Consider the following 26,636-nt stretch of genomic DNA (forward strand, 5'->3'; position numbering starts at 1 on the left):
TAGCTATAGCAATGAAGCTTTGTGAGTTGTTGAAAGATTGGGGAATAGAGAAGAAAGTTTTTACTATAACAGTTGATAATGCTTTTGCAAATGACACAATGCAAGGAATCTTAAAGAGGAAGATACAGAAAGATTTGGTGTGTAACAGAGAATTCTTTCATGTGAGGTGTTCAGCTCACATCCTAAATCTGATTGTACAAGATGGTTTGGATGTGATTAAAGGAGCTTTGGATAAAATCAGAGATAGTGTTAGGTATGTCAATGGATCTGAAACTAGGGAAAACTTGTTTCAAAGCTGTAAGGAAACAGTTGAGATTCAAGTTGAAGCTAGTCTGATTTTAGATGTCTCTACCCGCTGAAACTCCACTCATTTGATACTCTCTAAAGCCATTCAGCTTAAGGATGCCATATACAACCTAGCAGAGGTTGATAGGAGTTACAAGTGTTTGCCATCTGATTTGGAATGGGAGAGAGCAGAATTGATATGTGAGCTTTTGCAACCGTTTGCTGAGCTTACAAAGATGATTTCTGGTTCATCTTACCCAACAGCAAACTTGTATTTTATGCAAGTATGGGCGATTAATTGTTGGCTGAGTGATCATGAAGATTCTAGTGATCAAGTTATTGTGCAAATGGTGGAAGATATGAAGGAGAAATTTGACAAATATTGGGAAGAATCCAGTGACATACTTGCAATTGCTGCAGTTCTTGATCCAAGATTGAAATTCCCATTTCTGGAATATTGTTACAATAATTTAGATCCTTCTACCAGCAAGTCAAACTTGGCTCATATTCGCAGCAAAATGGAGAAGCTTTTTAAAGCTTACCAGAAAAACACAAGCGACACTACTGCAACCACTTCACAAGTTTCATAAAAGAGAGTTCATTTTGGATATGATGTAAGTATGTTCTCTACTTTATTCTGATTGCTTAAAGTCTCTTTCACTTGTTTGTTGGATATTAAAGTGGCAACCTTGTGATTTAACTAGTGTTTATGTGTGTATTGTCTCAGGGTTATTATTCATACATTTCTCAAAAGAGTGGTGGTATTGGAAAATCACCTTTAGACACATATTTGGATGAATCAGTGTTAGATATGGTTTCATTTAAGAGTATGAATCTGATTGCTTATTGGAAAGACAATGCAAGTCGGTTTAAAGAGTTAGCATCAATGGCATGCGATGTCTTAAGTATTCCAATCACAACGGTTGCATCGGAATCATCCTTTAGCATTGGTAGCCGTGTTCTCAACAAGTATAGGAGTTTTCTCTTGCCAACAAATGTCCAAGCTTTGATCTGTGCAAGAAATTGGTTTAGGGGATTTCAAGAAATTGGTAAGAATTCTACTTTTTAATGGTATTTGTAGTTGATGAATTTATATGGTGATGAGTTCTGAGTTTGTTTTGAATATTGTAGGTGATGAGTTCAAGTTTGTGGAGGAGGAAGGAACTATTGTCGCTATCTAAGTTTGGTTTTGTATTGTTGACTTTGCCATTAAATTTGGTCATGTATTGTTTTTTGGATTTTAATGTTTTGTGTTATTGACTTTGTATTGTTGTTTTGTTGATTTTGCTACAATATTTTGTCGTGGATTCTCTAATTTTGGTTTTGGTGAAAAAATGTAATTTTATAATTTTCCACCAAATTCATGATTTTATAAGAGAAAAAAAAATCAGATTTTATAAAAGAAACAACAAAATAAAATTCAAATTTTATAAAAGAAATAAAACTCAGATTTTATAAGTGAATAACAACAAAAACAAAATTCAGATTTTATAAAAGAAAATAACAAAAATAAAACTCAAATTTTATAAGTGAAAGCCAACAAAAATAAAAATAGGCTGTCCATGGTCATGACCAATTGGAAATGGTCTTAATAGGCATGGACACTTTTTGGACCATTGTCCATTTGGTCAATGACCATCTTCCGCCCATAGAAAAAACTGTCCAAGCGGACACGCCCATTGGTCGCTGGACGGACCATTTGACAGCTCTACTTTGCAGGTTAGTTGAGATTCTAAGCAATAAGTTATAAAAGTGGCTGATACTGTTTATATGGATTCATCAATTTGAAAAGGTAAGATGGTTATTAAACAGGAAGCTGTTTAAGTTATACAAATCAAGCCTAACATATACTGTTGTATATATAGCTAATTGTGTTTTGTTTCTTCAGGTTGAAGTTCATTAACCTCAATCAAAGTACTGCTACCAGCACTAAACGTCTTCCAGGCAATTTGATTGAGGTTAGTACTAATAGAAGAAGCTGTTTAAGTTCTAATAATCAAGCCTAACCGGTACTGTTATTTATATAGGTAATTGTGTTTTGTTTCTTCAGGTTGAAGTTCATAAATGTAAGAAAGGACTGTTACCAGCACAAAGGGTCTTCCAGGCAATTTGATTGAGGTAAGTAGTAATAGAGGAAGCTGTTTAAGTTCTACAAATCAAGCCTAATTAATACTGTTATATATATAGCTAATTGTGTTTTGTTTTTTTAGGTTGAAGTTCATAAATGTAACAAAGTACTGCTACCAGCACTAAGCGTCTTCCAGACATTTTGATTGAGGTTAGTACTAATAGAGGTAGCTGTTTAAGTTCTAATAATCAAGCCTAACCAATACTGTTACGCTTAGTGCTAATTGTGTTTTGTTTCTTCAGGTTGAAGTTCATAAATGTAACAAAGTACTGCTACCATCACTAAGCATCTTCCAGGCGTTAAAAATTTGATTGAGGTTAGTATCTATATATGCATTGACTGAAATTAGTTAAAACTTTGAGTGTGTTCACTGCATTGTGTTTTACAAATTGAAGTGATTTGCAAACAGTTAAATCACTTGGCTCTCAAACAAAATAAAAAAAAATTGTGTTTAAACGGTGATGATAATTGTAGTAAACTGCAAGTTGAATCTGTGTTTAGAAAGAAAATAAAAACATTACAATAAGTGAAGTATTACTTTATATCAGTTGTAACTATCCATTCTGATATGCTTCATTCATGGGTCTCAAATCAGTGGCCTTATTGAGAATGAGGCACCTGCATTTTTAATAAAATATACTTATTATATGAAAACTATTCTTTGTGTTTCCAACTGAGAAATTAAGTAGCTAGTAATATAAGGTGGGTCAAGTTTACCTTCGGAGAGGTTGCTGACTCAGTGTATGTTTTGGAAAACCTCCTTGAAAACAACATTAGTTGTTTGCTTCTGAATCTTTCCCTCTTTGTTTAGTATTAGAATTCTCAAACCTTTTCCGGATGTTACCCTAGACAATGCAACATAAAGTTGGCCATGAGAGAACACATGTTTAGGAAGTAAAGTTCTACTTTCTCTAGAGACTGTCCCTGACACTTATTGATGGTCTTAGCAAATGCAACAGATACTGGAAACTGTCTTCTACGCATCATGAACGCATGACCTTCACTTGGACCCTCCACGCGGTTTTGTAGGGTCGAACATCTTTCAAGAAGGCAAAAGTAGCAGCCATAGAGAATTAAAAATAAGAGTGTTTAAGATTTATTGTGATAGCTTATGAGTAGTCGAGTTTTAGGTTAGTATTATTTATAGGGCTATGATTAGGTCGACGGACACGTTTGGCTCGATAACAAAAAGATCTGATGAAGCGAGTAATTAGGGAGATTTAATTCTGTTTGGCTTGATTGATTTTTACCGAGACGTATTTGGTGCAGGAAAATATTGGAAATCAAGGAGTTTCAACACAAATCTCGAGAGGATCAGGGTGGAAGGCAATGAAATCTATATTTTTTCGGGACCTAATATGTAAGGTAGAACTGAAATGGGCTTGGATTTACACGTTATTTTTTTGAGCCCAAAAGATGTGTTGTTAAATATTAACCCAGTGGCATTCTCTGTAATTAAGTACCAAGTCCAGGATTTTTTTCATATATGTTTTTGAAAATGTATATATAGATTCAAATTTGCTACCTGAACTGTATAAATATTGTCAATTTCAATGTTTGTTCGACAGTATTAAGTTAGAGTTTAACAATTTTGAGTCAAACGATCTGTGACATCCATATAGCATTGGGACTTACCAAAACTACGTCGTTTTTGGTCATTTTTGGGTGTGTTGTGGCAAAAAATGACCAAAAATAAGTTTCACAACACACTCGAAAACAGACTTCAATATCCTATATTTTGTCAAACGCTTTGTTTCTTGCCACAACACACCTAAAAATGACCAAAACGAATTAGTTTTGGTAAGTCTCAGCGCCATGTAGACACCACAGGTCGTCTGACTCAACATCGTTAAATCCTAACTTAACACCGTTCAAGCAGATGTTGAAATTGTCAATATTTCATATAGTTTAGATAGCAAATTTGAATTTTAATACAGTTCAACTTATTATTTGCAGGGTGTTGAAGTTTAGGTATGACAAAGTGTTTGACAAATAGTTGGGGTTGATTTTGGTCATTTTCCCCCATTATCCACCTTGTATGACAAGCTAGACTTCATTGTACTCTGATTCAAACCATGGAACACATGTAGAAGGAGAGGCATCACCATGTCACTTCACACGAATAATAATCCTTAGTCAAACTGTTTCTTTAAACTACAAGATTATGTATAAGTGGGAAGGATTGCTAAGTGATACTTTAAGATGACAACAACTAGATGGCTACTTTTTTATTCAGATTTTAAGCTATGCTTTACCAAAATTTGATATTGCTTTATTCTTTTTCTATTGGTACAATTGTTTTTTTTTGTTTGTTGTAGTCTTGTAGAATAACTTAAAACTAAATAAATATTTTTAAGTATTGATTACTTTTAAAATATATCGTCAAGATTATGAGTATTGACAAAAAAGAAGCAATTTCCAAACAAAAATGAAAATGTTAGAAGAATATAATTCAAGAAAGCATTATATATATATATGCAGGACTGTGCCTAGAGAATTTGAAAAGAAATTTTCATACGAGATGAAAAAAAAAAAGTAGAAAACTCACTACGACAATTTGTTAGACATTTAGACCATATCTTTGCATTTTACCTACTATACCCAAAATATTCAACCAAATAGAAAGATTATATATTAATGAAATGGTAGTGGAAGTTGCGCATAATTTTTGAGAAAATAAGTTACTCTCTCCGTTGTTAATTAGTTGTCGTTTTCAAAGTTAATTTTTGTTTCAAACTAGTTGTCGTTTTATGTTTGTAATATATTTTTAAAAATAAATTTTCCAATCTTATTTCTATTCCTTTAGCTTATGAATTAATGATATCAAATAAAACAACACATTAATTAGGCATAAAACATAAAAATTAAATATTTTCTTAATATGTGCGAAAAACGTAAACAACAACTAAAAAACGGAGAGAGTATGTATTATTCATAATAACGGTTTAAACGATAACAATATAACTAAAATAAGTTACTAGTTTAAGTACTAGTTCAACAACAAACTGGTGGTACAACATAGATTCATTGCATATTTCATCATCTCATTCTCTCTTTCGAAAGAGATTCTGAGGGAGAAAGTGATAAAAATCCACACGCAAGTCGTGATGGTCCCGGAATAGGATAGTTACCTATAAAATAAGCATCCTGTCGAATTCAAAACATGCAATTCACGACCAATAAAAAAAAGTTTTAATATATAATAAGTAGATATACCTCATGGCAGATCTCAGCAGTGCTCTTTTTTTCCTTCATAAACATGTCCATAATATTCACAAATGATTTGTATATACGAACATCGTCCTGAAACTGTTTCTACGGATATATGGCATGTAAGAGAAAGTGGAACATAAAAAATTAAAGAGAAACATAATTTCTAGTAGAGCTAGACTACAAAATAGTTATATTTAGTTTAGGTTCTTATAAAATTGATAGCAAAAACACTAAAATTCACGATATAAAACTAATATTTATGTATCTAAAATGTGTATATCTACCTTAACCTTCTTGACAAAATCAAGAGCTTTCCAATACTCATCAGACATTATTGGTGTAGTTTGTTCACCGTCGAGTTTTATCCTGAGTTCCTTTGGCAAAAATGCATTGAAACCCGAAATCAGTTCCTTGTCTTCCTTAAAGAGTTCTTTCACCACTGATCTTACAATATACGAATCCATCCTACCATGAATATACTTTCAGATTATTTTGTTCAGTTTTCCCAAAATACAAACATCTTACGTGAAAAAAGAAATTTAGCAAAACCCATTATATATTAAGACTGAAAATATATACCTCCTAGCTGTGAAAGCTGTCATGACCTCAAGAAACCTTATATAGACGTCATGTTTGTTTTTAAGTTTTTTCTTCACAATCTTGAGATACTCCTGCGGGTTAGTTTTAGTTGGCCTCGGCGCAACCATGGTTCACAGTTTGTCAATGCTTCATTATACCCATTAAAAGAGGAAAGACATAAGATCATTGTAGGTGTTCCAACATTAAATATATTACAATAATGGAATGCAATCAAAGTTGTAGTAATCAAACTCGAAATCATCCGAATTATAAACAAGTGTTAAAACCTAGTAACGAGAGAACAATCAAATGAAATATTGCAGTGGATTTTGAAGAAAATATAAAAAAAAAAACTGAAATAACGTAATCCTAATATTATTTTAGATTATACTTTGAAACAAGTGAGAGATGCTCAAAGAAAAATTTGAAAACTAATAATAATAATAAAAGGATACAATAAAAAGAAGCATAATATACAATAATCAACACACAATTCATCTAGAGGGGAGAGATTCCTCACCTCACAAGAAACCCCAGAGAAGTGTAGGCTTTACCAATAATTAATATGAAACTTATATATAAAACATATACAAAGAAGCAATCTTCATTTTAGGGTGAAATATTATGTTTTTACTCCTTTTTAGTGTTCTTCATCTTTTTATTTGACCAGTGGAAGACATGTTTCTCGGGAGATTTTCTGTTATCGCTTTATTAAATTTATGATTTTGAGCCATGGTTGAAATTGTTGTGATAATTTTAAATTAATATTTAATTGATTTTTACAGTAGTCAATGTCAAAAAGTAGAAGGAAAAAAATTCTTTATTGAGATTTATTCATGCTTTGATGAATATTACCTTCTAAAAGCAATCCATATATATCCTAAATTGAAGTGTATGATATTTATTTTATTTTAATATAGTAATGTATTAAATACCTTTTTTTACTAAATAGATTTTTTATTAAGTTTTTTTCTTTAAATATATATGAGATGTTGATTTGATGGGATATAATTTAATTTAAGAATGAATTTGGTAACAAATTTCAATAAATTTGACTTACATATATTTAATATATGAAAAAGTAATTTGATTTAAAAGTGAGATGTAATTTGGTTATTTATATGGTGTTTATCTCAAAATCAAATAGAAAAGAAAACATTGAATTCAGTTGACCATATTTAAGACTACTAAACAACAAATTTAAGAACAAAACTAGTTAGTATACCCGCATTTTACGCGGGATTAATTGTTATTATTTTTTGTTATTTTTATAATTGATTATTTTAGGGATAATATTTTAAATCATTTAAGTGAAAATCTATCATGTTCTTTAAAAAAAGTCCTCAATATTTGATCAACTAAAAAGCCCAAGTGCTTTTTTACTATTGTCAAAATAAATATTTAAATATAAAATATCGAATTACAAATGTAATGATTTGGATAATAAAAAATATGTGAGATAACAATAACCAATTGAATCATTTATATATTAATTTTTGATATATATATTAATCTTATTGATGAAGATGTTATTAATATTAAATTGATTTTGTGATTTTCACAATTTAATAAAAATTGTTGGGAATTAAATCATCTTGATGGCAAATTAATGTAAATAATGTGGAAGGTAAGAATTAAAACTCAAATTGGTTTTAGATCTCTATAATATTGACACATCAGCTTTTTGGCCAAAATGCTTCCATATTAATATATAGGGGATTTGAAAAGTGGTGATGAGATGGCACCCTAGATGGAGAGAGTTCATTTTGATTTTAAATATATGTTTTTCATCAATTAAATAAAAATAAATGTATAATATAAAGTGCTACAATTATATTTTACAACCAACAAAATTAGTTATTTAAGATACAATACATAGAAAATCATATATTCTTAACTAAGATGGTTCATCATGCAATCACCTGATTCTGAAAATTTATATACATGGAAATCTAAACTTATGCGACTAAATATGTGTTTAGGTGAGACTACAAAATTGATTTACATCTCCCAACATGATTTGATCCCGTACAAAACCTACTATATTAATTGGAAAGTAAAAAATATAAAACTAACCTTATAAAGTGTACAAAATTATATTGTCATGCCATTGGTGTTGAAGGCAAATGTTTAATTGTTTACTAAGGAGAAAAATGAAATTTAAATATAAGACTAACAAAATCTTTTTTAAAAATATTAGTTTCTAAAAATATATTTCTCTCTCTAATTAATTATGGACAAAAATTATTACTTAATTTTGAAAAATTAAACCAATCAGAATTTTAAAAAGTAAGATTTTATATCTAAGTATCCAATTTATTATTTTAATAACTATATTTGGAATATTTTGTTAAGATTTTAAATTATGATTATCTTATCACTTTTCTTTTATTTCATTTACAAATTGTTTTGAATTATCATAAAATACATATGTAGATATTTTCTGCATATGTGTGTGTAACATCCGCGAACCGGATTTTGTGATTTTGAAAGGAGTATCGATCGACACCCTAGTGGCATCGATCGACACCACTGAATTCTGGGTTCGGCCGGTTTGATTAATTGCCGAATTGGTTCGGTTTGGTTCAATTAAATCCCTAAATCGTGTTATAAGTGTCTAAGGACGAATTTGAGGGTTTTGGGAGTTCTTTTTGGTCGCCGCTTAGTGAGAAAAAGAGAGAGACAGAGAGAAAACGTTCTTGAGATTTTTCTGTGCTTGTTCTTGGAGATTTTGGAGAGATCTGAGGCAGTAGAAGTGTTAGTTGTTGCTGGAAACGAAGGGGGAGCTTCTGGAGGTGTTGTTTTCCACGTTTCTCAACCCAATCTTCCTGTTCTTGAGGTGAGTGCTTGACCATGGTTGATCTAAGCATGAGATCTCTCTTGTTTGTGTGTTTTCTTTGCTGTTTGTGTTGTTTTGTTGCTTGGGTTCGTTGCTTTTGTGATTCCCAGTGATTTCTGAGGTAATTGGGTGAGTTTGAGATGGATTCGAGATGTTTGGGAAGGAGAGTTCGATGTTCGGTTTCGCGTAGATCGTGTCTGCAGAGGAGGCATCGATCGACACTAGGAAGCATCGGTCGACACCATTTGGAGTGGCATCGGTCGTCACTGTTTAGCATCGATTGACACCATTGTTTGTAGCATCGATCGACACCGTGAGGCATCGGTCGACACTGGTCTCAGTCGAGACTTGTTTTCATGGTTTGATGTATTGTTGTGTGTTGTTTGTTTTGCTTAAACTTGAGGGTCTCATATGCTTGTGTGTATAACCCAGTAGATGGGAGGACGGCCTCACTAAGTATTTATGATAATACTTACGCATCTCAATTGTTGTTTGTGGTGTGCAGGTATGTGACGTGGAATCATGGCGATGAGGAGAAGGATGAACTAGGGTCTCGTTTGTGTGTTGTTGGTCTTTGTTATAATGTTTAGGATGGAACCTTGGATAGAGATATGTTAGGTTGCTGGATAGAAGGGATAGAAATGTTATTGTATTGGTTTTGTATTATTGATATGTTTCCGCTGTGCATGTAATTGGATGTTGGTTTATTATTGTGGGTTGGTTTGTTTAATTAAGTAGTATGGGATACTTAATTATATATTGTATTTAATTAATAAAAAGAAAAAAAAAAGTCGGGTTGTTTCATTTTGGTATCAGAGCCTTTACGGTTCTAGGATGGTTAAATGGATGGTTAGAGCGGTTAGGAATTTAATTGGGTGAATTATTTTCCTTTTGCTTGATGCATGATGTTGTGTGATGGAATTGATTATGAGTAGTTAGTCAATTTGTTTGCGGTATGGAGTCCTAGTATCATCCTCTTCGAGCCTTCAATGAGATTCCACGGTAAGTGATTTTGTTTATTGTTAGTTGTGTAGTGTTTTTAGCTTCTGCGCGGGAGGTGCAATTGGCTATTGAAAAATTGTTAGAAAGTGGTGGATCACGCCGGTATCGGGAAATACCGTTGGCGGTGAGTTGTGTAAGAGGATGTTTTGCAAATGGAGTTCGTTTGGGATTTGTGAAAAATCACTGGAAAGGAAATAGCATGGGAGTCCATAAATGGAAAGTTTCCATAAATAGAAGGTTGCTATAAATGGAAAGTTTCTAAAAATAGAAGTTTCCAGAAATGGAAAGTGTTGAGGTAGATCTAGTCGGGAGATACTCGTTGACATCGGACTTATTTGCTCAGGATTGTGTGGGCCCAACTCATGTGATACCGATAGCTCACTGGACTTTGTGGCCAGAGAGTGGGAGTGGTATGTTTGCTTCGGATGACGATCCGTGAGCGCGCTTTAGGGTGATGACCTTAGAGCGGGATTTTGAGATTCCCTGGATACCGTAGCTGTGAGCCGTGGCTCGGCAGTGAGCCGGTATGTCTCGAGGGTTGCGACCCGAGAGCGGGGGAGTGGGCGTGTGAGACTCCCTGGATACCGTAGCTGTAGGCTGTGGCCTGGCAGTGAGCCGGTATGACTCGAAGGTTGCGACCTGAGAGCGGGGGGAGTGTGTGTGTGAGTGACTTCCTGGATGTCGTAGCTTAAGGCGGTTGGCCTGATAGCGAGCCGGCATGATTCGTTGGTTGCGACCACGGACGGGGGAAGCACTGAGTTGTGAGCAAATAGTGTCTTTGATGTGAGTATATTGACTAGAGGGAGACCTCGTGGTTCAGTCGGAGGTGTGCGGGCTGTTGCGACAGTGCACGAGAAACCTTGGCTGACGGTATTTAGTCCGGTCGGGGACGTGCGGGCCATGTTGACGGTGGCACGGAGGTCCTTGACAGTTGGACGGTTTTGCGGGATTCGAGGACGAATCCATATTGGTGGGGGAGAATTGTAACATCCGTGAACCGGATTTTGTGATTTTGAAAGGAGTGTCGATCGACACCCTAGTGGCATCGATCGACACCACTGAATTCTGGGTTCGGCCGGTTTGATTAATTGCTGAATTGGTTCGGTTTAGTTCAATTAAATCCCTAAATCGTGTTATAAGTGTCTAAGGACAAATTTGAGGGTTTTGGGAGTTCTTTTTGGTTGCCGCTTAGTGAGAAAAAGAGAGAGACAGAGAGAAAACGTTCTTGAGATTTTTCTGTGCTTGTTCTTGGAGATTTTGGAGAGATCTGAGGCAGTAGAAGTGTTAGCTGTTGCTGGAAACGAAGGGGGAGCTTCTGGAGGTGTTTTTTTCCACGTTTCTCAACCCAATCTTCCTGTTCTTAAGGTGAGTGCTTGACCATGGTTGATCTAAGCATGAGATCTCTCTTGTTTGTGTGTTTTCTTTGCTGTTTGTGTTGTTTTGTTGCTTGGGTTCGTTGCTTTTATGATTCCCAGTGATTTCTGAGGTAATTGGGTGAGTTTGAGACGGATTCGAGATGGTTGGGAAGGAGAGTTCGATGTTCGGTTTCGCGTAGATCGTGTCTGCAGAGGAGGCATCGATCGACACTAGGAAGCATCGGTCGACACCATTTGGAGTGGCATCGGTCGTCACTGTTTAGCATCGGTTGACACCATTGTTTGTAGCATCGATCGACACCGTGAGGCATCGGTCGACACTGGTCTCAGTCGAGACTTGTGTTCCTGGTTTGATGTATTGTTGTGTGTTGTTTGTTTTGCTTAAACTTGAGGGTCTCATATGCTTGTGTGTATAACCCAGTAGATGGGAGGACGGCCTCACTAAGTATTTATGATAATACTTACGCATCTCAATTGTTGTTTGTGGTGTGCAGGTATGTGACGTGGAATCATGGCGATGAGGAGAAGGATGAACTAGGGTCTCGTTTGTGTGTTGTTGGTCTTTGTTATAATGTTTAGGATGGAACCTTGGATAGAGATATGTTAGGTTGCTGGATAGAATGGATAGAAATGTTATTGTATTGGTTTTGTATTATTGATATGTTTCCGCTGTGCATGTAATTGGATGTTGGTTTATTATTGTGGGTTGGTTTGTTTAATTAAGTAGTATATGATACTTAATTATATATTGTATTTAATTAATAAAAAGAAAAAAAAAAGTCGGGTTGTTTCATTTTGGTATCAGAGCCTTTACGGTTCTAGGATGGTTAAATGGATGGTTAGAGCGGTTAGGAATTTAATTGGGTGAATTATTTTCCTTTTGCTTGATGCATGATGTTGTGTGATGGAATTGATTATGAGTAGTTAGTCAATTTGTTTGCGGTATGGAGTCCTAGTATCATCCTCTTCGAGCCTTCAATGAGATTCCACGGTAAGTGATTTTGTTTATTGTTAGTTGTGTAGTGTTTTTAGCTTCTGCGCGGGAGGTGCATTGGCTATTGAAAAATTGTTAGAAAGTGGTGGATCACGCCGGTATCAGGAAATACCGTTGGCGGTGAGTTGTGTAAGAGGATGTTTTGCAAATGGAGTTCATTTGGGATTTGTGAAAAATCACTGGAAAGGAAATAGCATGGGAGTCCATAAATGGAAAGTTTCCATAAATAGAAGGTTGCTATAAATGAAAAGTTTCTAAAAATAGAAGTTTCCAGAAATGGAAAGTGTTGAGGTAGATCTAGTCGGGAGATACTCGTTGACATCAGACTTATTTGCTCAGGATTGTGTGGGCCCAACTCATGTGATACCGATAGCTCACTGGACTTTGTGGCCAGAGAGTGGGAGTGGTATGTTTGCTTCGGATGACGATCCGTGAGCGCGCTTTAGGGTGACGACCTTAGAGCGGGATTTTGAGATTCCCTGGATACCGTAGCTGTGAGCCGTGGCTCGGCAGTGAGCCGGTATGTCTCGAGTGTTGCAACCCGAGAGCGGAGGAGTGGGCGTGTGAGACTCCCTGGATACCGTAGCTGTAGGCTGTGGCCTGGCAGTGAGCCGGTACGACTCGAAGGTTGCAACCTGAGAGCGGGGGGAGTGTGTGTGTGAGTGACTTCCTGGATGCCGTAGCTTAAGGCGGTTGGCCTGATAGCGAGCCGGCATGATTCGTTGGTTGCGACCACGGACGGGGGAAGCACTGAGTTGTGAGCAAATAGTGTCTTTGATGTGAGTATATTGACTAGAGGGAGACCTCGTGGTTCAGTCGGAGGTGTGCGGGCTGTTGCGACAGTGCACGAGAAACCTTGGCTGACGGTATTTAGTCCGGTCGGGGACGTGCGGGCCATGTTGACGGTGGCACGGAGGTCCTTGACAGTTGGACGGTTTTGCGGGATTCGAGGACGAATCCATATTGGTGGGGGAGAATTGTAACATCCGCGAACCGGATTTTGTGATTTTGAAAGGAGTGTTGATCGACACCCTAGTGGCATCGATCGACACCACTGAATTCTGGGTTCGGCCGGTTTGATTAATTGCCGAATTGGTTCGGTTTAGTTCAATTAAATCCCTAAATCGTGTTATAAGTGTCTAAGGACGAATTTGAGGGTTTTGGGAGTTCTTTTTGGTCGCCGCTTAGTGAGAAAAAGAGAGAGACAGAGAGAAAACGTTCTTGAGATTTTTCTGTGCTTGTTCTTGGAGATTTTGGAGAGATCTGAGGCAGTAGAAGTGTTAGCTGTTGCTGGAAACGAAGGGGGAGCTTCTGGAGGTGTTGTTTTCCACGTTTCTCAACCCAATCTTCCTGTTCTTGAGGTGAGTGCTTGACCATGGTTGATCTAAGCATGAGATCTCTCTTGTTTGTGTGTTTTCTTTGCTGTTTGTGTTGTTTTGTTGCTTGGGTTCGTTGCTTTTATGATTCCCAGTGATTTCTGAGGTAATTGGGTGAGTTTGAGACGGATTCGAGATGGTTGGGAAGGAGAGTTCGATGTTCGGTTTCGCGTAGATCGTGTCTGCAGAGGAGGCATCGATCGACACTAGGAAGCATCGGTCGACACCATTTGGAGTGGCATCGGTCGTCACTGTTTAGCATCGGTCGACACCATTGTTTGTAGCATCGATCGACACCGTGAGGCATCGGTCGACACTGGTCTCAGTCGAGACTTGTTTTCATGGTTTGATGTATTGTTGTGTGTTGTTTGTTTTGCTTAAACTTGAGGGTCTCATATGCTTGTGTGTATAACCCAGTAGATGGGAGGACGGCCTCACTAAGTATTTATGATAATACTTACGCATCTCAATTGTTGTTTGTGGTGTGCAGGTATGTGACGTGGAATCATGGCGATGAGGAGAAGGATGAACTAGGGTCTCGTTTGTGTGTTGTTGGTCTTTGTTATAATGTTTAGGATGGAACCTTGGATAGAGATATGTTAGGTTGCTGGATAGAATGGATAGAAATGTTATTGTATTGGTTTTGTATTATTGATATGTTTCCGCTGTGCATGTAATTGGATGTTGGTTTATTATTGTGGGTTGGTTTGTTTAATTAAGTAGTATGGGATACTTAATTATATATTGTATTTAATTAATAAAAAGAAAAAAAAAAGTCGGGTTGTTTCATTTTGGTATCAGAGCCTTTACGGTTCTAGGATGGTTAAATGGATGGTTAGAGCGGTTAGGAATTTAATTGGGTGAATTATTTTCCTTTTGCTTGATGCATGATGTTGTGTGATGGAATTGATTATGAGTAGTTAGTCAATTTGTTTGCGGTATGGAGTCCTAGTATCATCCTCTTCGAGCCTTCAATGAGATTCCACGGTAAGTGATTTTGTTTATTGTTAGTTGTGTAGTGTTTTTAGCTTCTGCGCGGGAGGTGCAATTGGCTATTGAAAAATTGTTAGAAAGTGGTGGATCACGCCGGTATCGGGAAATACCGTTGGCGGTGAGTTGTGTAAGAGGATGTTTTGCAAATGGAGTTCGTTTGGGATTTGTGAAAAATCACTGGAAATGAAATAGCATGGGAGTCCATAAATGGAAAGTTTCCATAAATAGAAGGTTGCTATAAATGGAAAGTTTCTAAAAATAGAAGTTTCCAGAAATGGAAAGTGTTGAGGTAGATACTTAATTATATATTGTATTTAATTAATAAAAAGAAAAAAAAAAGTCGGGTTGTTTCAGTGTGATTTAAATTTTTTAAAACGAAGACATAGTACTCAATCTATGATGAAAATGTGTGTTTTTAATGTTCCACATCGGCAGGTTGGTAAAAATAAAATTATGTGATTAATAAAATTATAATTTTTATTTGCTCACAGTTAGAATAGAATAATTAATATGTAAAATAATTCATAAAATAATGATGCAAATACAACCGACAAACAATAGAAAATGATAATAGACATCAAAAAATGAAAACACTATAAGATTCTAAAATAATTAGGATTTAATAAGATATATGTAGATTTACCAAATAATTGCAAAATATTTTCTCAAACAAAATCCCCTTTATAATTAAACGGAAGTACACAACATTGTTTTGTAAACTACATAATTTTAATAAGTGGTGACAAATAGGTTATACATTAATTAATTGATTACAGGTTAAATAGTCGGTGTAACCTTAATTGTTTCCTAAAATCTTAAAGGATATTCCAAATTGATGGGTTAAATTGGTTACCGAAAATCTTATTAAGATATTTCAAATTGATAGATTGATTAGTTACAAGATTAATAGTCGGTTCAACCGAAATTTATTTTTGGAAGCACATTGTTTCCAAAAATTTTATAGAGAATCAAGCAAATTTTTTTTTTACGGAATAACATTATTTCCAAAATCTGAAAGAGAATATTTCAAATTTATTTTCAGCAGATTTTTTGCTAGACCATATATTTAACCAACTTATTAGAGATAATAAAAATATACTAGGAAGCATAAAAAAGGAATAAAATCTTCAATTAAAAATAAATTCTTAATGAGAATCTTCCAAACTTTCAATATAAATCATCCAATTCTCCTTTCACCATTATCGACATTGCTCATATCCATACCGAAAATACTCTAAAATAGAAATGACAATCTTTTCTCAATTTACCATGCTAAACCGTCTGAAACATAATATTTTATTTAAAAAAACTATTAAAAATAATCGTATAAATTATATTAAAAACAAATATATATAAAAAATTTCAATCCGTGCTCTAGCACGGGTACTAATCTAGTAACTTTTTAAAACAACTATAACAGTAACTTTTATTATTGTATTATAATTTTTTAGAGAAAATATTGATCTTTGCTTTATAGCACGGGATATGTTCTAGTACACAACTATCCGAAATGACAAAAACAATTAAGTAAATCAAAAGAAGAAAAAAATCCAATACATGATAACTTACAAGTTACAACATAGCAGAATAATGAGTAGAACAAAGTAATATTAATTGAAAGAAAACAAAAAATCATATTTTTTTGTGCAAACAAACAAGATTTAATTAACAAAAATGCCATGAACAATAACTTTTTTTAGTCAAACTGCCATTTTCTCCATTTATTTTCCACAATGCCACAACCTTTTCTTAAAAAGACATAAATGCCCCTTGATGAACACTATGTTGTTGATAGACAAGATACAGATGATGGACAAGATGCAGATGATAGAGAAGATGAGGATGATGGACAAGATTCTGATGATGAACAAGATGCAGATGATAGACAATATGCGGATGATAGACAAGATGCGAATGATGAATTCAAGATGTGAATGATAGACAAGATGCGGATGATGGACAAGATGATATGGAGAAGGATGCCGGCGAAAAACCCAATCCTCCACATCATCTTTTGGTCCACCCTCATCCATATCATCCTCTTTTGGTTCATCATCCTTGACATCTTCTTTTGGTCCACCATCTCGACAATTTTACCCTTTTTGTCTAATTATTTTTCATAGACAACTTATTTTTAATAATATGATTAACTAATTTGAACTCGTGGACAACTTCGTTAATATAATTCTCGTAGAAAAATTATAAAAATAAAATTTGTGGACACGTCTATAACTTCCTCTAATAACTTATCCATCAGATCTTGTCCACGACAATCACTCTCTTTCATACAAGGATATTTTCGTATTTTAATGGGCTGCCTGTATGTGGTCCCCTGTAAAATATGGTTTCAACTAGGTTACCTCTGTATTTTAAGGCTCTACCTATTTCCCCCTAGACAACATATATTCTTCCCAATTCCACCTATATTAATTCATTTCTATCTAATTAACCAAAATAAATTAAGCTGTAATAAATCAACGTTTTGCGTTTTAAAATTGATAATTCACGATTACTGTATCGCGATTGGCTTAACCCAACCAAAAATATTAGACCCGAAACATTATTTTCTTTACCCATAAAACCATATCAATTTGGGGAAAAATTGAAATTAGGTCATCTTCTTCTCTTCTCGTCTTCTTCTTCCTCGAGACCAAGAAAATCGAGTTCTTCTTTCTCGATTCAATTTCTTCTTCTTCTTTCCCCGTTTGTTTATTTCGCTTTAACTGGAAGTATGAGCCAGTTTTCTTCTTCTAATTCATCTCATCTAACTTCAGGGAAGAAATTGAATCGAGGAAGAAGAAGAAGATGACCAAATTTCAAATTTTCTCCAAATCGATTTGGTTTTATGGGTAAAGAAAATAATGTTTTGGGTCTAATATTTTTGGTCGGGTTAAGCCAATCGCGGTACAGTAATCGCGAATTATCAATTTTAAAACGCAAAACGTTGATTTATTACAGCTTAATTTATTTTGGTTAATTAGATAGAAATGAATTAATATAAGTGGAATTGGGAAGAATATTTGTTGTCTAGGAAATAGGTAGAGTTTTAAAGTACATGGGTAACCTAGTTGAAACCCTATTTTACAGGGGGCCACATACAGACAGCCCTATTTTAATCACATGTGAACAGTAAAAATGTAGCATTTTTAGAAAGATGAAGTAAATGTGGCATTTCCCAAATCCCAAATAATATTAATCAACATAAGAGAACAACCGAACATCTACCAATGTAAAATAGGAGAATGGTACGACTCCAACATAAGACAAGCCAAACCAATGCAATACTCAGATTGGAGGTCCAAATGAAGATTACATGAAACCAAATTCTTCAGTGACAAAAGTAATCTGAATCTATTAATTTGTTTTTCACGGGTATCCGGCACCAGAGCTTCTGCCCACACGGGTATATAGGATTCATCATTCTCACACATAATAAAGGTTAGTACAAAGTACAAACCATAGTACATGTCCCCTTGTTCCAAGCCATTTGAGGCATAGTTCACCACCTATGAGCCTAGAATCTACCGATTGACCGAGGAACTTAATTTATTGAATTGAAGAGTAACACAAACCAAAAGACATAGAAGTAGAAGGTACACCCACAAAGACTCCTGTACCAACACATCCGAATCTGGAAACAATGATGCTATTAGAAGTGTTCATTCTTTTAGCCCTTTTATATGATCTCAGAAAATGGAGAATCACCATCGATACCAATCATGACAATCGCATTAAACAAAAAATACAAAAACAAAGGCAATTTTAGGAATCCCATAAAGAAAAAAAAATACAAAAAATTAGCATTAGGTTGCTACGAAGAGAGTAGTATCTCTCTATTTGTCCAAAATTTGATGCTTTCAAAAGAGATTTATATAACTGAACTTAATTAAAAAGAAATCCTTTTTCATGAAACAGAAAACTTTGTAGAGTTACACCTCAAAGTGCGTGTCCCTAAAGGTCTCAGCTATTTTGAGTAAACCGACCAAACAATGCAAGAAAAAGCCATATTGCATCTTCCTCTCGTCTCACACTGGTTTCTTTAAACACTGAACCGGCTTCTTCTCGAATCGTCCTGCACATTGACACCGATTTATTGAGCCACATGAGGGGTAAACCATGAACAAGAAGATGATAGCAACTAAAGAAAAATGTAATTACATGGTTAGTGAAAGCTATCTTGTCGGTGACATCAAGTATCTCCTTCCACTTCTTCCCAATACCCATCTGGATTACAATAACAAACAACAAGTAGTAAATTCGTCAGATATTTTCATTAACCAATCTTAACATACAGCCAAGTTCTAAAAAGATTGTCCTTTGGCGAAAAGAGCGATGTTTACTAGATATATCTTAAAATAACTCACAACATATAACTTCAATATAAATGAAAAAAAAAAACGTTTGTGGGGGGGAATCCACAGGAGTATCTCAATCATCAGTAGCTGGTAAAACTTATAAGTAGTAGTAATAAAGCAAGAAGCTACTAGTTGGTAAACCATCTCGCAATAGTCAGTTCAATACGTATCACTGAGAACATCCAGCATGTTAGCATATTCTAAACCTTCCACAGCTCGACTTGCTGCAATTTACTATATAGAAAGCAATCAACAAATTCAACTAAGGTAATTTTGTTTAATGAGCGGACCTCTTTGTACACAATACACCAGCAAAAGCAAAAAATGGAACACGATAACCAAACTAAATTCAGAGATCCCCAACAGATTACAACTAGAAGAAAACAACAAGAACAAGCACACCAACATCAACATGAATATAAAGAGAAGACAAAACATCATACCAGAACAGCTTCATTTGATTTCGTCCTTGTCCATAATGAGAGCTTGTCTTGCTTGGCACCAGGGCGGATGCTAGCAACCACACCACATATCTCATCCGCCTCATCAAATTGCTCCCCAATTAAAGCCATCAACTGCAAAATTACGAGAGAGAACTTAGTTAGTTAAAAAAAAAAAGCAGCCAGATATATAGTCCAAAACACAAGAGAGAATGTAATTACAGTTTCAAGCCAGCCTTTGTTCAAAGCCACATTCCTGTCGGTAGTAACAACCCAAGTCCACTTGCCTCCATTAGCACACTCTGGATCTTCCCACTTAGGCTCAACACCAGCTTTGAACAAGTGAATCTCAGCATTCGCTTTCAATTTGCTTGTCTGGAATATAGTCTCGTACAAACTACACAAACAACAAATCAAATCAAAATCCTGAGATTCTTATCTACTAATGGATCTACACTCTATAGATTGACATAGATCGAGAAGTAACCAAATCACATCTTCTTCCTTCGGCGTTCACACAGTATTATATATACAAATCCCAGATTTAGAACAAGTCTCATTAAGCAAATCAACATCGCAAGCGAATACAAAAGCTATAGACAGAGGGAGGCGTGTTGAAATCAAAAATAAGAACAAGAGAGAAACACAAACCCCCAAAAATCTTCGACGGTGTCGAAAGTATAGGCTTTACGGAGAGAAGCTCCCCAGGCGGCGCCTTTCTTTGATTGGTTATCGAACCAGAAACTCCACTTTCTTTCGAGCTTGTGCGGTTGTTTCTCCGCCTCAGTCGCCGGTAACTCCTCAGCCGCCGCCGGGAGGGGCTCGTTCACAACATCTTCGGTCGCCATATTCTTCGCAGTTTTTGTGTGTTTGGTTTTCTGAGGTATTTCTCTCTCGATGGGTCAAACCGAGATAGTATTATTTGGGATACTTGAAAGGCTTTTTCAGGACTTTGTTGGGCCTATTTTCGGCCGGTCCATTATATGGAATAGTTCTTTTTCTATATTATATGGTTTGGCTTTGGACTGTGTTATATGCTAAGCTAGTTGGACACAAAATATTTTTGTGCTACTCGAGTACTCTTGAAATTTGAGTGTGTACCTCTATCAACTAAACTAGGTGATATCCGTGCTACATGTGTTGAAATTATTTTATTTATATTTTGAATGCATAAAATGTTTTGGTTTATCTATTTTTTATAATTTCAAAATTTTAAAAAGATGTTGAGTAGTATAATTGGTTTACGTACATGGTAAATGTTAAAATATATTTAGATAAATACGTTGTTTAGACATCGTTAATCCTTTGTACAATAACAGATATACAATGATTATTTTGCAGTTTTTAAGCAATATCGGTATGTCTAAAGGTGTTAAATCCAAATATTAGATTTTAATTCGGTTTTAATTTGGACTATTGCACGTATATAAACTACACGTAACTATTTTATAATGGCAAAGATATCTCGTCATGTCCCCTCATGTTTTATCTTGTCCCTAGCCGTAAAAATTTTTATGTCCTATAACTGTTCTCTTTTAAATAATTAACTATTAGAGAACTTTTATCGTACAAAATTTTTGGGTAAGAAATAACTAAATTTTGTGTTTTTCTCACATTTTTTGACATATAATTTCTTTCTTTCTACAATAGAAAATTTGTTCATAGTAAATAAATTAAAAAGCTACTTATTAATATTCAATTTAGCATAAATATATAGTAATACAATATAGTCAACCAATTGTAATTATTATATTTAAAGTTTTAAATAATTATTTTAGGGTAATTACTATTTAGAAATACAAATATAAATTGAAATTTCTTAAACAACAAATGTAATCCATGAAATATTTTCTTTTCATAAATATATATTACTTTTATTTATGATTACAAAATATATTAGTTACATAAGATTTTATAGATATTTCTTGCATATCTTGTGTTTTAGAGAGTATTTACAAATAAATTAATTTTAGATTATTATATATCAATTATAATAAATTTGAATTGATTTTTATTAATTTCACATATCTTATATATTAATTAACTTTATATTATTAAGGCTATAATGAATACTTAACAATTTTTAAATACCTTTTAAAATAATTTAATCTTTATTTTAAATTGTAATTAGTTAATTGTTTTCAAAATTAAACTGGATTTATTTCTTTGTTACTAAAACTGTGAGGAAAAATATGCACAAATATTAATTGTAATTTCCTTTTCTTGTTTTTTTTTTCTACAATATTTATAAAACATCAGAAATTTAAATTTGAGATATTTCAATAGTTAAGAACTATTGTATTTATAGGGAGATTAGGTATATTTAGATACATATTTTATATGTCAAATCTCCTAAAAATTATCTTGTTTCTTGTTTTGTTATAACTAAAATATGAATATTCCATGTGTAAGATTATCTCATAAGATTGTTTTAGTTTTGCAGTTAATGAAATCTTGGCAATCAAGCAATTTTGTAAGATTCGGAAATAAAAATATATGATGGTTTAAATTAAAACCATTGAAAAAATCAGTGGCCAAGATTTAATTTCATTTTGATAAGCAACGGTAAATATTTGAAGAGAAAATCAGATCAATTAACCGGCTATTAAATGACATGCGCGTATCCGACTTAATTTGAAAGGTTAGATAATTTTATTTCAATGATATGCTAATGTATGAATAATTATTGAATACTAACCTTTTTATTTAAAAACTACCAAAACAAATTCATTGTCCAAAAGTTGATCCATGAGTACTTCTGCTTTAATAGTATAGATGCATGTGTATGTGTTGTATAAACTTAAAGGGTTTCTATCAGTGAACGATTTTTCATTTTAATATATAAAGTATATTATTATTAAACTTAGTCATAAATTATTATTGCTAAAAAAATATATCATAATTTATATAATTACTAATGATTTCTCGTAGTGAGAATGTGAAACTGAATTATTTGGCATGCATTATATCATTTATGTAAATAATTTTTGTCCTAACTGGCTCGCTTGAGCTAATCTATTAAAATTATTGACAAAACAAATACATTATAATTAGATTCAGTAAATTTTTGTTTGAAAAAACTTAGATATTGAAAATCAATAGCTGAATTAATGTATGTTTCAGGTTTTCTAACAAAAGCTTTATGAAAATTTGTAAAGCATTGTATAAAAGTGTTGGTACTATTTTTTTTTATAAATATGTATTTTGAAACATTTAAAAAAAATGGACAATAAAGATTGTTATTTTGAAAAATGGTACCATGAATAAAAGTAGTAACTTCAAAATTCTCCTATTCATTGGCTTACTAATGAATATGTGAAATAGGTAATGTATCAACTCCATTGACCAAAAAGAATTGTCCTTAACAGTTATTGGAACATAATTGCTAATATATCAAAGCAAAGAACCACACCAAACGAAAAAGGAAAAAAAAAAGAGGCCATCCATAATAAGTGTACTGAAGTTTGAATTTTGACCCCAAAATAAATGTGTATTGAGGTTTGAGATAGAGGTACAAAGGAGAGACCTTATCTGCAGAAGACAAAAAGCCATTTTTTTTTAGTAAAACATATAAAAAAAAAAAAAAAAAAGGATTGAAACTCAAATATGCGCCACTCGTAGTCCACCCCTATCTCTTTGGCAAAAGCCACTTCACTCTTTTAATCTTTTTTTTTATTATTCTTAAAAAAAAAAAAAATTCTTTCTAAAAAGAAAATATTCTTAAGGGCTCTTCATATTTTTGTCAACTCTGTCATTGCCATCTGTTACAAACACCAAACACACCCAACTCTTCTGATTCATCAGTTTTAAGTCTTCTTCAAGTCCCAGGTACCTTCTCATTTCCTCTGTGTTTTTTTTTTCTTTACTTTTTTCCAGCATTCTGATCTGATCTTGTTGTCACTTGTTTTGTAAGAATCCATTTGTTTCTGGTAAGAGAGAATCTTGTTTTGTAATAATAAAGTTAAACTCTGTCTTTCCATTGCTTATTAAGCTCTTGATTCTAGTAGATCTCGGGTCCACCATTTTCACTAATTTTATCAACAGCTCTCTCTCTACTTTATGAATTAATAATAATCAACATGGATCATCACACCTTTTTGGTATTTTAATGGATCTCTTTGTCTTTTGCTTTTTAGTTTAATATATTTGGTTTACTTTTTGAGCATTACTGAATTGGGTTTAGTCTTTAATCACCAATCTGGTCAAGAATCTGAATGATTCAGACCAAAGTGCACAAGTCTTTTTAATCTTATATAACATAAAAAGTTGTTGTAGATTCCTGATTTGGATCTTTTTTTTTGGTGGACTTTTTTGAGTTTTTTTTTTTTTTTTTTGAATCAGGGATCAACTCCAATGGCACAGATCTTAGCAGCTTCTCCAACATGTCAGATGAGAGTGCCTAAACACTCATCATCATCAGTCATCACAAACAAGTTGTGGAGCTCTGTTGTATTGAAACAGAAGAAGCAGAGCAGCAACAAACTTAGAGGCTTTAGAGTGCTTGCTCTCCAATCTGATAACTCTACTGTCAATAGAGTTGAGACTCTTCTCAATTTAGACACCAAGCCTTACTCTGACAGGATCATCGCTGAGTACATTTGGTATAATATTTATTGCCGTCTCTATCCCGCTTTTTTCAGATTTCTTCGAAACTTTTCATAACTTTTTTGCTTTGCCTATAGGATTGGAGGATCTGGAATTGACCTTAGAAGCAAGTCAAGGGTATGTATATTCAAGACTGTTAGTACATTTTATGTCAGTAGCTATGATGCTAATAAGGTTTATGGATGGTTTCAGACTATCGAAAAGCCGGTAGAAGATCCTTCTGAGCTTCCTAAATGGAACTATGATGGTTCGAGTACCGGACAGGCACCTGGTGAAGATAGTGAAGTGATTCTATAGTAAGAGTTTTGTCACATTTATAATCTCATTCTCTCTTTTATTTCACAATTTCATATCCGGTATAACCGTTGTGTTTTTTTTTTTACTCAGTCCGCAAGCTATCTTCAGAGATCCTTTCCGTGGGGGCAATAACATCTTGGTATGTGTCATTGAGTTTCATAGTATTAAGCAAAAGTTTCATAATCACACACTAAATTATTGAGATTTTGTTATGTGAAGGTTATCTGTGACACTTGGACACCAGCTGGTGAGCCAATTCCAACAAACAAACGTGCCAGAGCTGCTGAGATCTTCAGTAACAAGAAGGTTACTGGCGAGGTGCCATGGTTTGTTACTACCCCTAAAATCTCATTGTAATCGCCATTTACTTAGAATGTGGTACATAAGTTTGAATACTTACTTGATCGTGATCTAGGTTCGGCATTGAACAGGAGTACACTTTACTTCAGCAAAACGTCAAATGGCCTTTGGGTTGGCCAGTTGGAGCATTCCCTGGTCCTCAGGTAATCATCAGTCAAGCCAAGAAGTATGTTTTGTGTTGGTTTACAAATAAAGAAAAGTAACCTATTCTCTGTTTTGTCTTCAGGGTCCTTACTACTGTGGAGTTGGAGCTGACAAGATTTGGGGGCGTGACATTTCAGATGCTCATTACAAAGCTTGTTTATATGCTGGAATTAACATTAGTGGTACTAATGGTGAAGTTATGCCTGGACAGGTCTCTTTTTAAATGGAGCTCTAACAATAAATTATGTTACTGTATGATTTACTTGATAGTCCTCTGATGGTATTATAAACATTTGTGCAGTGGGAATTCCAAGTTGGCCCGAGTGTAGGAATCGATGCAGGTGATCATGTTTGGTGTGCAAGATACCTTCTTGAGGTAATCAAAAGTTATATTTTGTAGATAGGAGTGAGTGAGTGAGTGAGAGTTCAGCTCTTGTAATTGTTGTTACTTTTTTTGCAGAGAATTACAGAACAAGCTGGTGTTGTCTTAACACTTGACCCCAAACCGATAGAGGGTGACTGGAACGGTGCTGGTTGCCACACCAATTACAGTACTAAGAGCATGAGAGAGGAAGGAGGATTTGAGGTGATCAAAAAGGCTATCTTGAACCTCTCGCTTCGCCACAAGGAGCACATCAGTGCCTACGGTGAAGGCAATGAGAGAAGGTTGACCGGAAAGCACGAGACAGCTAGTATCGACCAATTCTCATGGGTATGCATTTGCAATGGGAGTTTAAAAGACTTCATACTAAGTCCCTATTTTATGTCCCTCTCTTCTCACTTGCTTTAAACGTCAACTTGGCAGGGTGTGGCTAACCGTGGATGCTCTATTCGTGTGGGACGTGATACCGAGGCGAAAGGAAAAGGTACTGTTACCGGAATGGTTTACGTACACACATTGTTTTTTTTATGCTATATATTGCTAACATGTATTGTTTGTGAATTGGAATATAGGTTACTTGGAAGATCGGCGTCCAGCATCTAACATGGACCCATACATTGTGACCTCACTTTTGGCAGAGACCACACTCCTCTGGGAGCCAACACTTGAGGCTGAAGCACTTGCAGCTCAAAAGCTTTCCTTGAATGTTTAAAATTAGTCGACGCTTTCATGAATCCGATGAACACACATGTCTATGTGGTCCATCCGGGATCATAAGGTTTGCTTAAAACTTTGTTTCGGGTCAAGACATGATTTGTTATCTTTTCATTTGCCTTGTTAAAAACTCAGAACTGTATGGGAAAATGTTCATCCTTTTATATTGGTTCTTTTGCCTGTTATGGTCTTACTGTAAGATATTGCACAAGTCATCATGGCTATTGGCTAATGTGTGATTATGTGAGTTTGGCTTCAAATAAACACTTTTAAGTTGCAGAGAGAGAGTTTAATAGACTGTGAGCTATAGAAAAGGTTTCGACGCGGATACTTTATCGGTTAAACTCACACAGTAAGAAATATTATAAAGTTCTTAACGAGCATGAATACCATCTAGGATCATGAAAATGAAACGAGCATATGTAAAACATGACTTATTTACACAACATAGAGTGAATTTGTGATCAAAGGTATTGTAATACGTCTTAGATTCACTATCCACAGAAATATACCCTAAAAGTCAAGACATCATGACAAGAAAGCCAAGCATATTA

The 26,636-nt window shown here is 34.5% G+C and overlaps 3 protein-coding genes across 7 annotated transcripts; 1 reads left to right on the plus strand and 2 right to left on the minus strand.

Moving 5' to 3' along the window:
• Positions 1 to 5,320: 5,320 nt before the first annotated feature.
• On the minus strand, positions 5,321 to 6,939 carry LOC104732536 (paired amphipathic helix protein Sin3-like 4). 4 transcript variants are annotated; one of them, XM_087479887.1, is made up of 5 exons: positions 6,726 to 6,939; positions 6,206 to 6,352; positions 5,911 to 6,091; positions 5,630 to 5,728; positions 5,321 to 5,544 (listed from the first exon to the last, which is right to left on the minus strand). In XM_087479887.1, exons 2-5 carry the CDS (start codon positions 6,331 to 6,333, stop codon positions 5,458 to 5,460), a joined length of 495 nt encoding a protein of 164 aa, XP_087336013.1. In that variant the 5' UTR covers positions 6,334 to 6,352; positions 6,726 to 6,939; the 3' UTR covers positions 5,321 to 5,457. The 4 variants fall into 4 exon arrangements, with proteins under 4 accessions (XP_087336013.1, XP_087336014.1, XP_087336012.1 ...); XM_087479888.1 differs by having other exon boundaries at positions 5,630 to 5,722; positions 6,726 to 6,865; XM_087479886.1 differs by having other exon boundaries at positions 5,321 to 5,560; positions 5,630 to 5,722; positions 6,726 to 6,865.
• An 11,555-nt stretch (positions 6,940 to 18,494) lies between these two features.
• On the minus strand, positions 18,495 to 21,255 carry LOC104732537 (eukaryotic translation initiation factor). Its single transcript, XM_010452093.2, has 5 exons — positions 20,232 to 21,255; positions 19,803 to 19,977; positions 19,584 to 19,715; positions 18,944 to 19,009; positions 18,495 to 18,857 (listed from the first exon to the last, which is right to left on the minus strand). Exons 1-5 carry the CDS (start codon positions 20,426 to 20,428, stop codon positions 18,825 to 18,827), a joined length of 603 nt encoding a protein of 200 aa, XP_010450395.2. The 5' UTR covers positions 20,429 to 21,255; the 3' UTR covers positions 18,495 to 18,824.
• Positions 21,256 to 22,927: 1,672 nt separating this feature from the next.
• On the plus strand, positions 22,928 to 26,361 carry LOC104732538 (glutamine synthetase, chloroplastic/mitochondrial). Of its 2 annotated transcripts, none has more exons than XM_010452094.3 (12): positions 22,928 to 23,408; positions 23,922 to 24,181; positions 24,263 to 24,302; positions 24,378 to 24,481; positions 24,573 to 24,621; positions 24,702 to 24,808; positions 24,898 to 24,985; positions 25,069 to 25,197; positions 25,288 to 25,362; positions 25,447 to 25,698; positions 25,792 to 25,852; positions 25,941 to 26,361. In XM_010452094.3, the coding sequence occupies exons 2-12, from the start codon at positions 23,934 to 23,936 to the stop codon at positions 26,078 to 26,080; spliced, it is 1,293 nt and encodes a 430-aa protein (XP_010450396.1). In that variant the 5' UTR covers positions 22,928 to 23,408; positions 23,922 to 23,933; the 3' UTR covers positions 26,081 to 26,361. The 2 variants fall into 2 exon arrangements, with proteins under 2 accessions (XP_010450396.1, XP_010450397.1); XM_010452095.3 differs by having other exon boundaries at positions 23,314 to 23,509.
• Positions 26,362 to 26,636: the final 275 nt, after the last annotated feature.

Source organism: Camelina sativa, chromosome 12 (genome assembly GCF_030686135.1).
Source record: "Camelina sativa cultivar CO46 ecotype springtype chromosome 12, ASM3068613v1".
In the NCBI taxonomy this organism is placed as follows: domain Eukaryota; kingdom Viridiplantae; phylum Streptophyta; class Magnoliopsida; order Brassicales; family Brassicaceae; genus Camelina; species Camelina sativa.

Coding starts and splice junctions, on each gene's coding strand:
- LOC104732536 (XM_019233639.2), bottom strand. CDS start 6,333: ATGGTTGCGCCGAGGCCAACTAAAACTAACCCGCAGGAGTATCTCAAG. Junction 6,092..6,205: donor ACAGCTTTCACAGCTAGGAG/GTATATATTTTC, acceptor TATTCATGGTAG/GATGGATTCGTATATTGTAA. Junction 5,561..5,629: donor CTGCTGAGATCTGCCATGAG/GTATATCTACTT, acceptor TGAATTCGACAG/GATGCTTATTTTATAGGTAA.
- LOC104732537 (XM_010452093.2), bottom strand. CDS start 20,428: ATGGCGACCGAAGATGTTGTGAACGAGCCCCTCCCGGCGGCGGCTGAG. Junction 19,010..19,583: donor AATCAAATGAAGCTGTTCTG/GTATGATGTTTT, acceptor ATTGTAATCCAG/ATGGGTATTGGGAAGAAGTG. Junction 18,858..18,943: donor AGATAGCTTTCACTAACCAT/GTAATTACATTT, acceptor GTCAATGTGCAG/GACGATTCGAGAAGAAGCCG.
- LOC104732538 (XM_010452094.3), top strand. CDS start 23,934: ATGGCACAGATCTTAGCAGCTTCTCCAACATGTCAGATGAGAGTGCCT. Junction 24,809..24,897: donor GTTACTGGCGAGGTGCCATG/GTTTGTTACTAC, acceptor ATCGTGATCTAG/GTTCGGCATTGAACAGGAGT. Junction 25,363..25,446: donor GTGCAAGATACCTTCTTGAG/GTAATCAAAAGT, acceptor CTTTTTTTGCAG/AGAATTACAGAACAAGCTGG.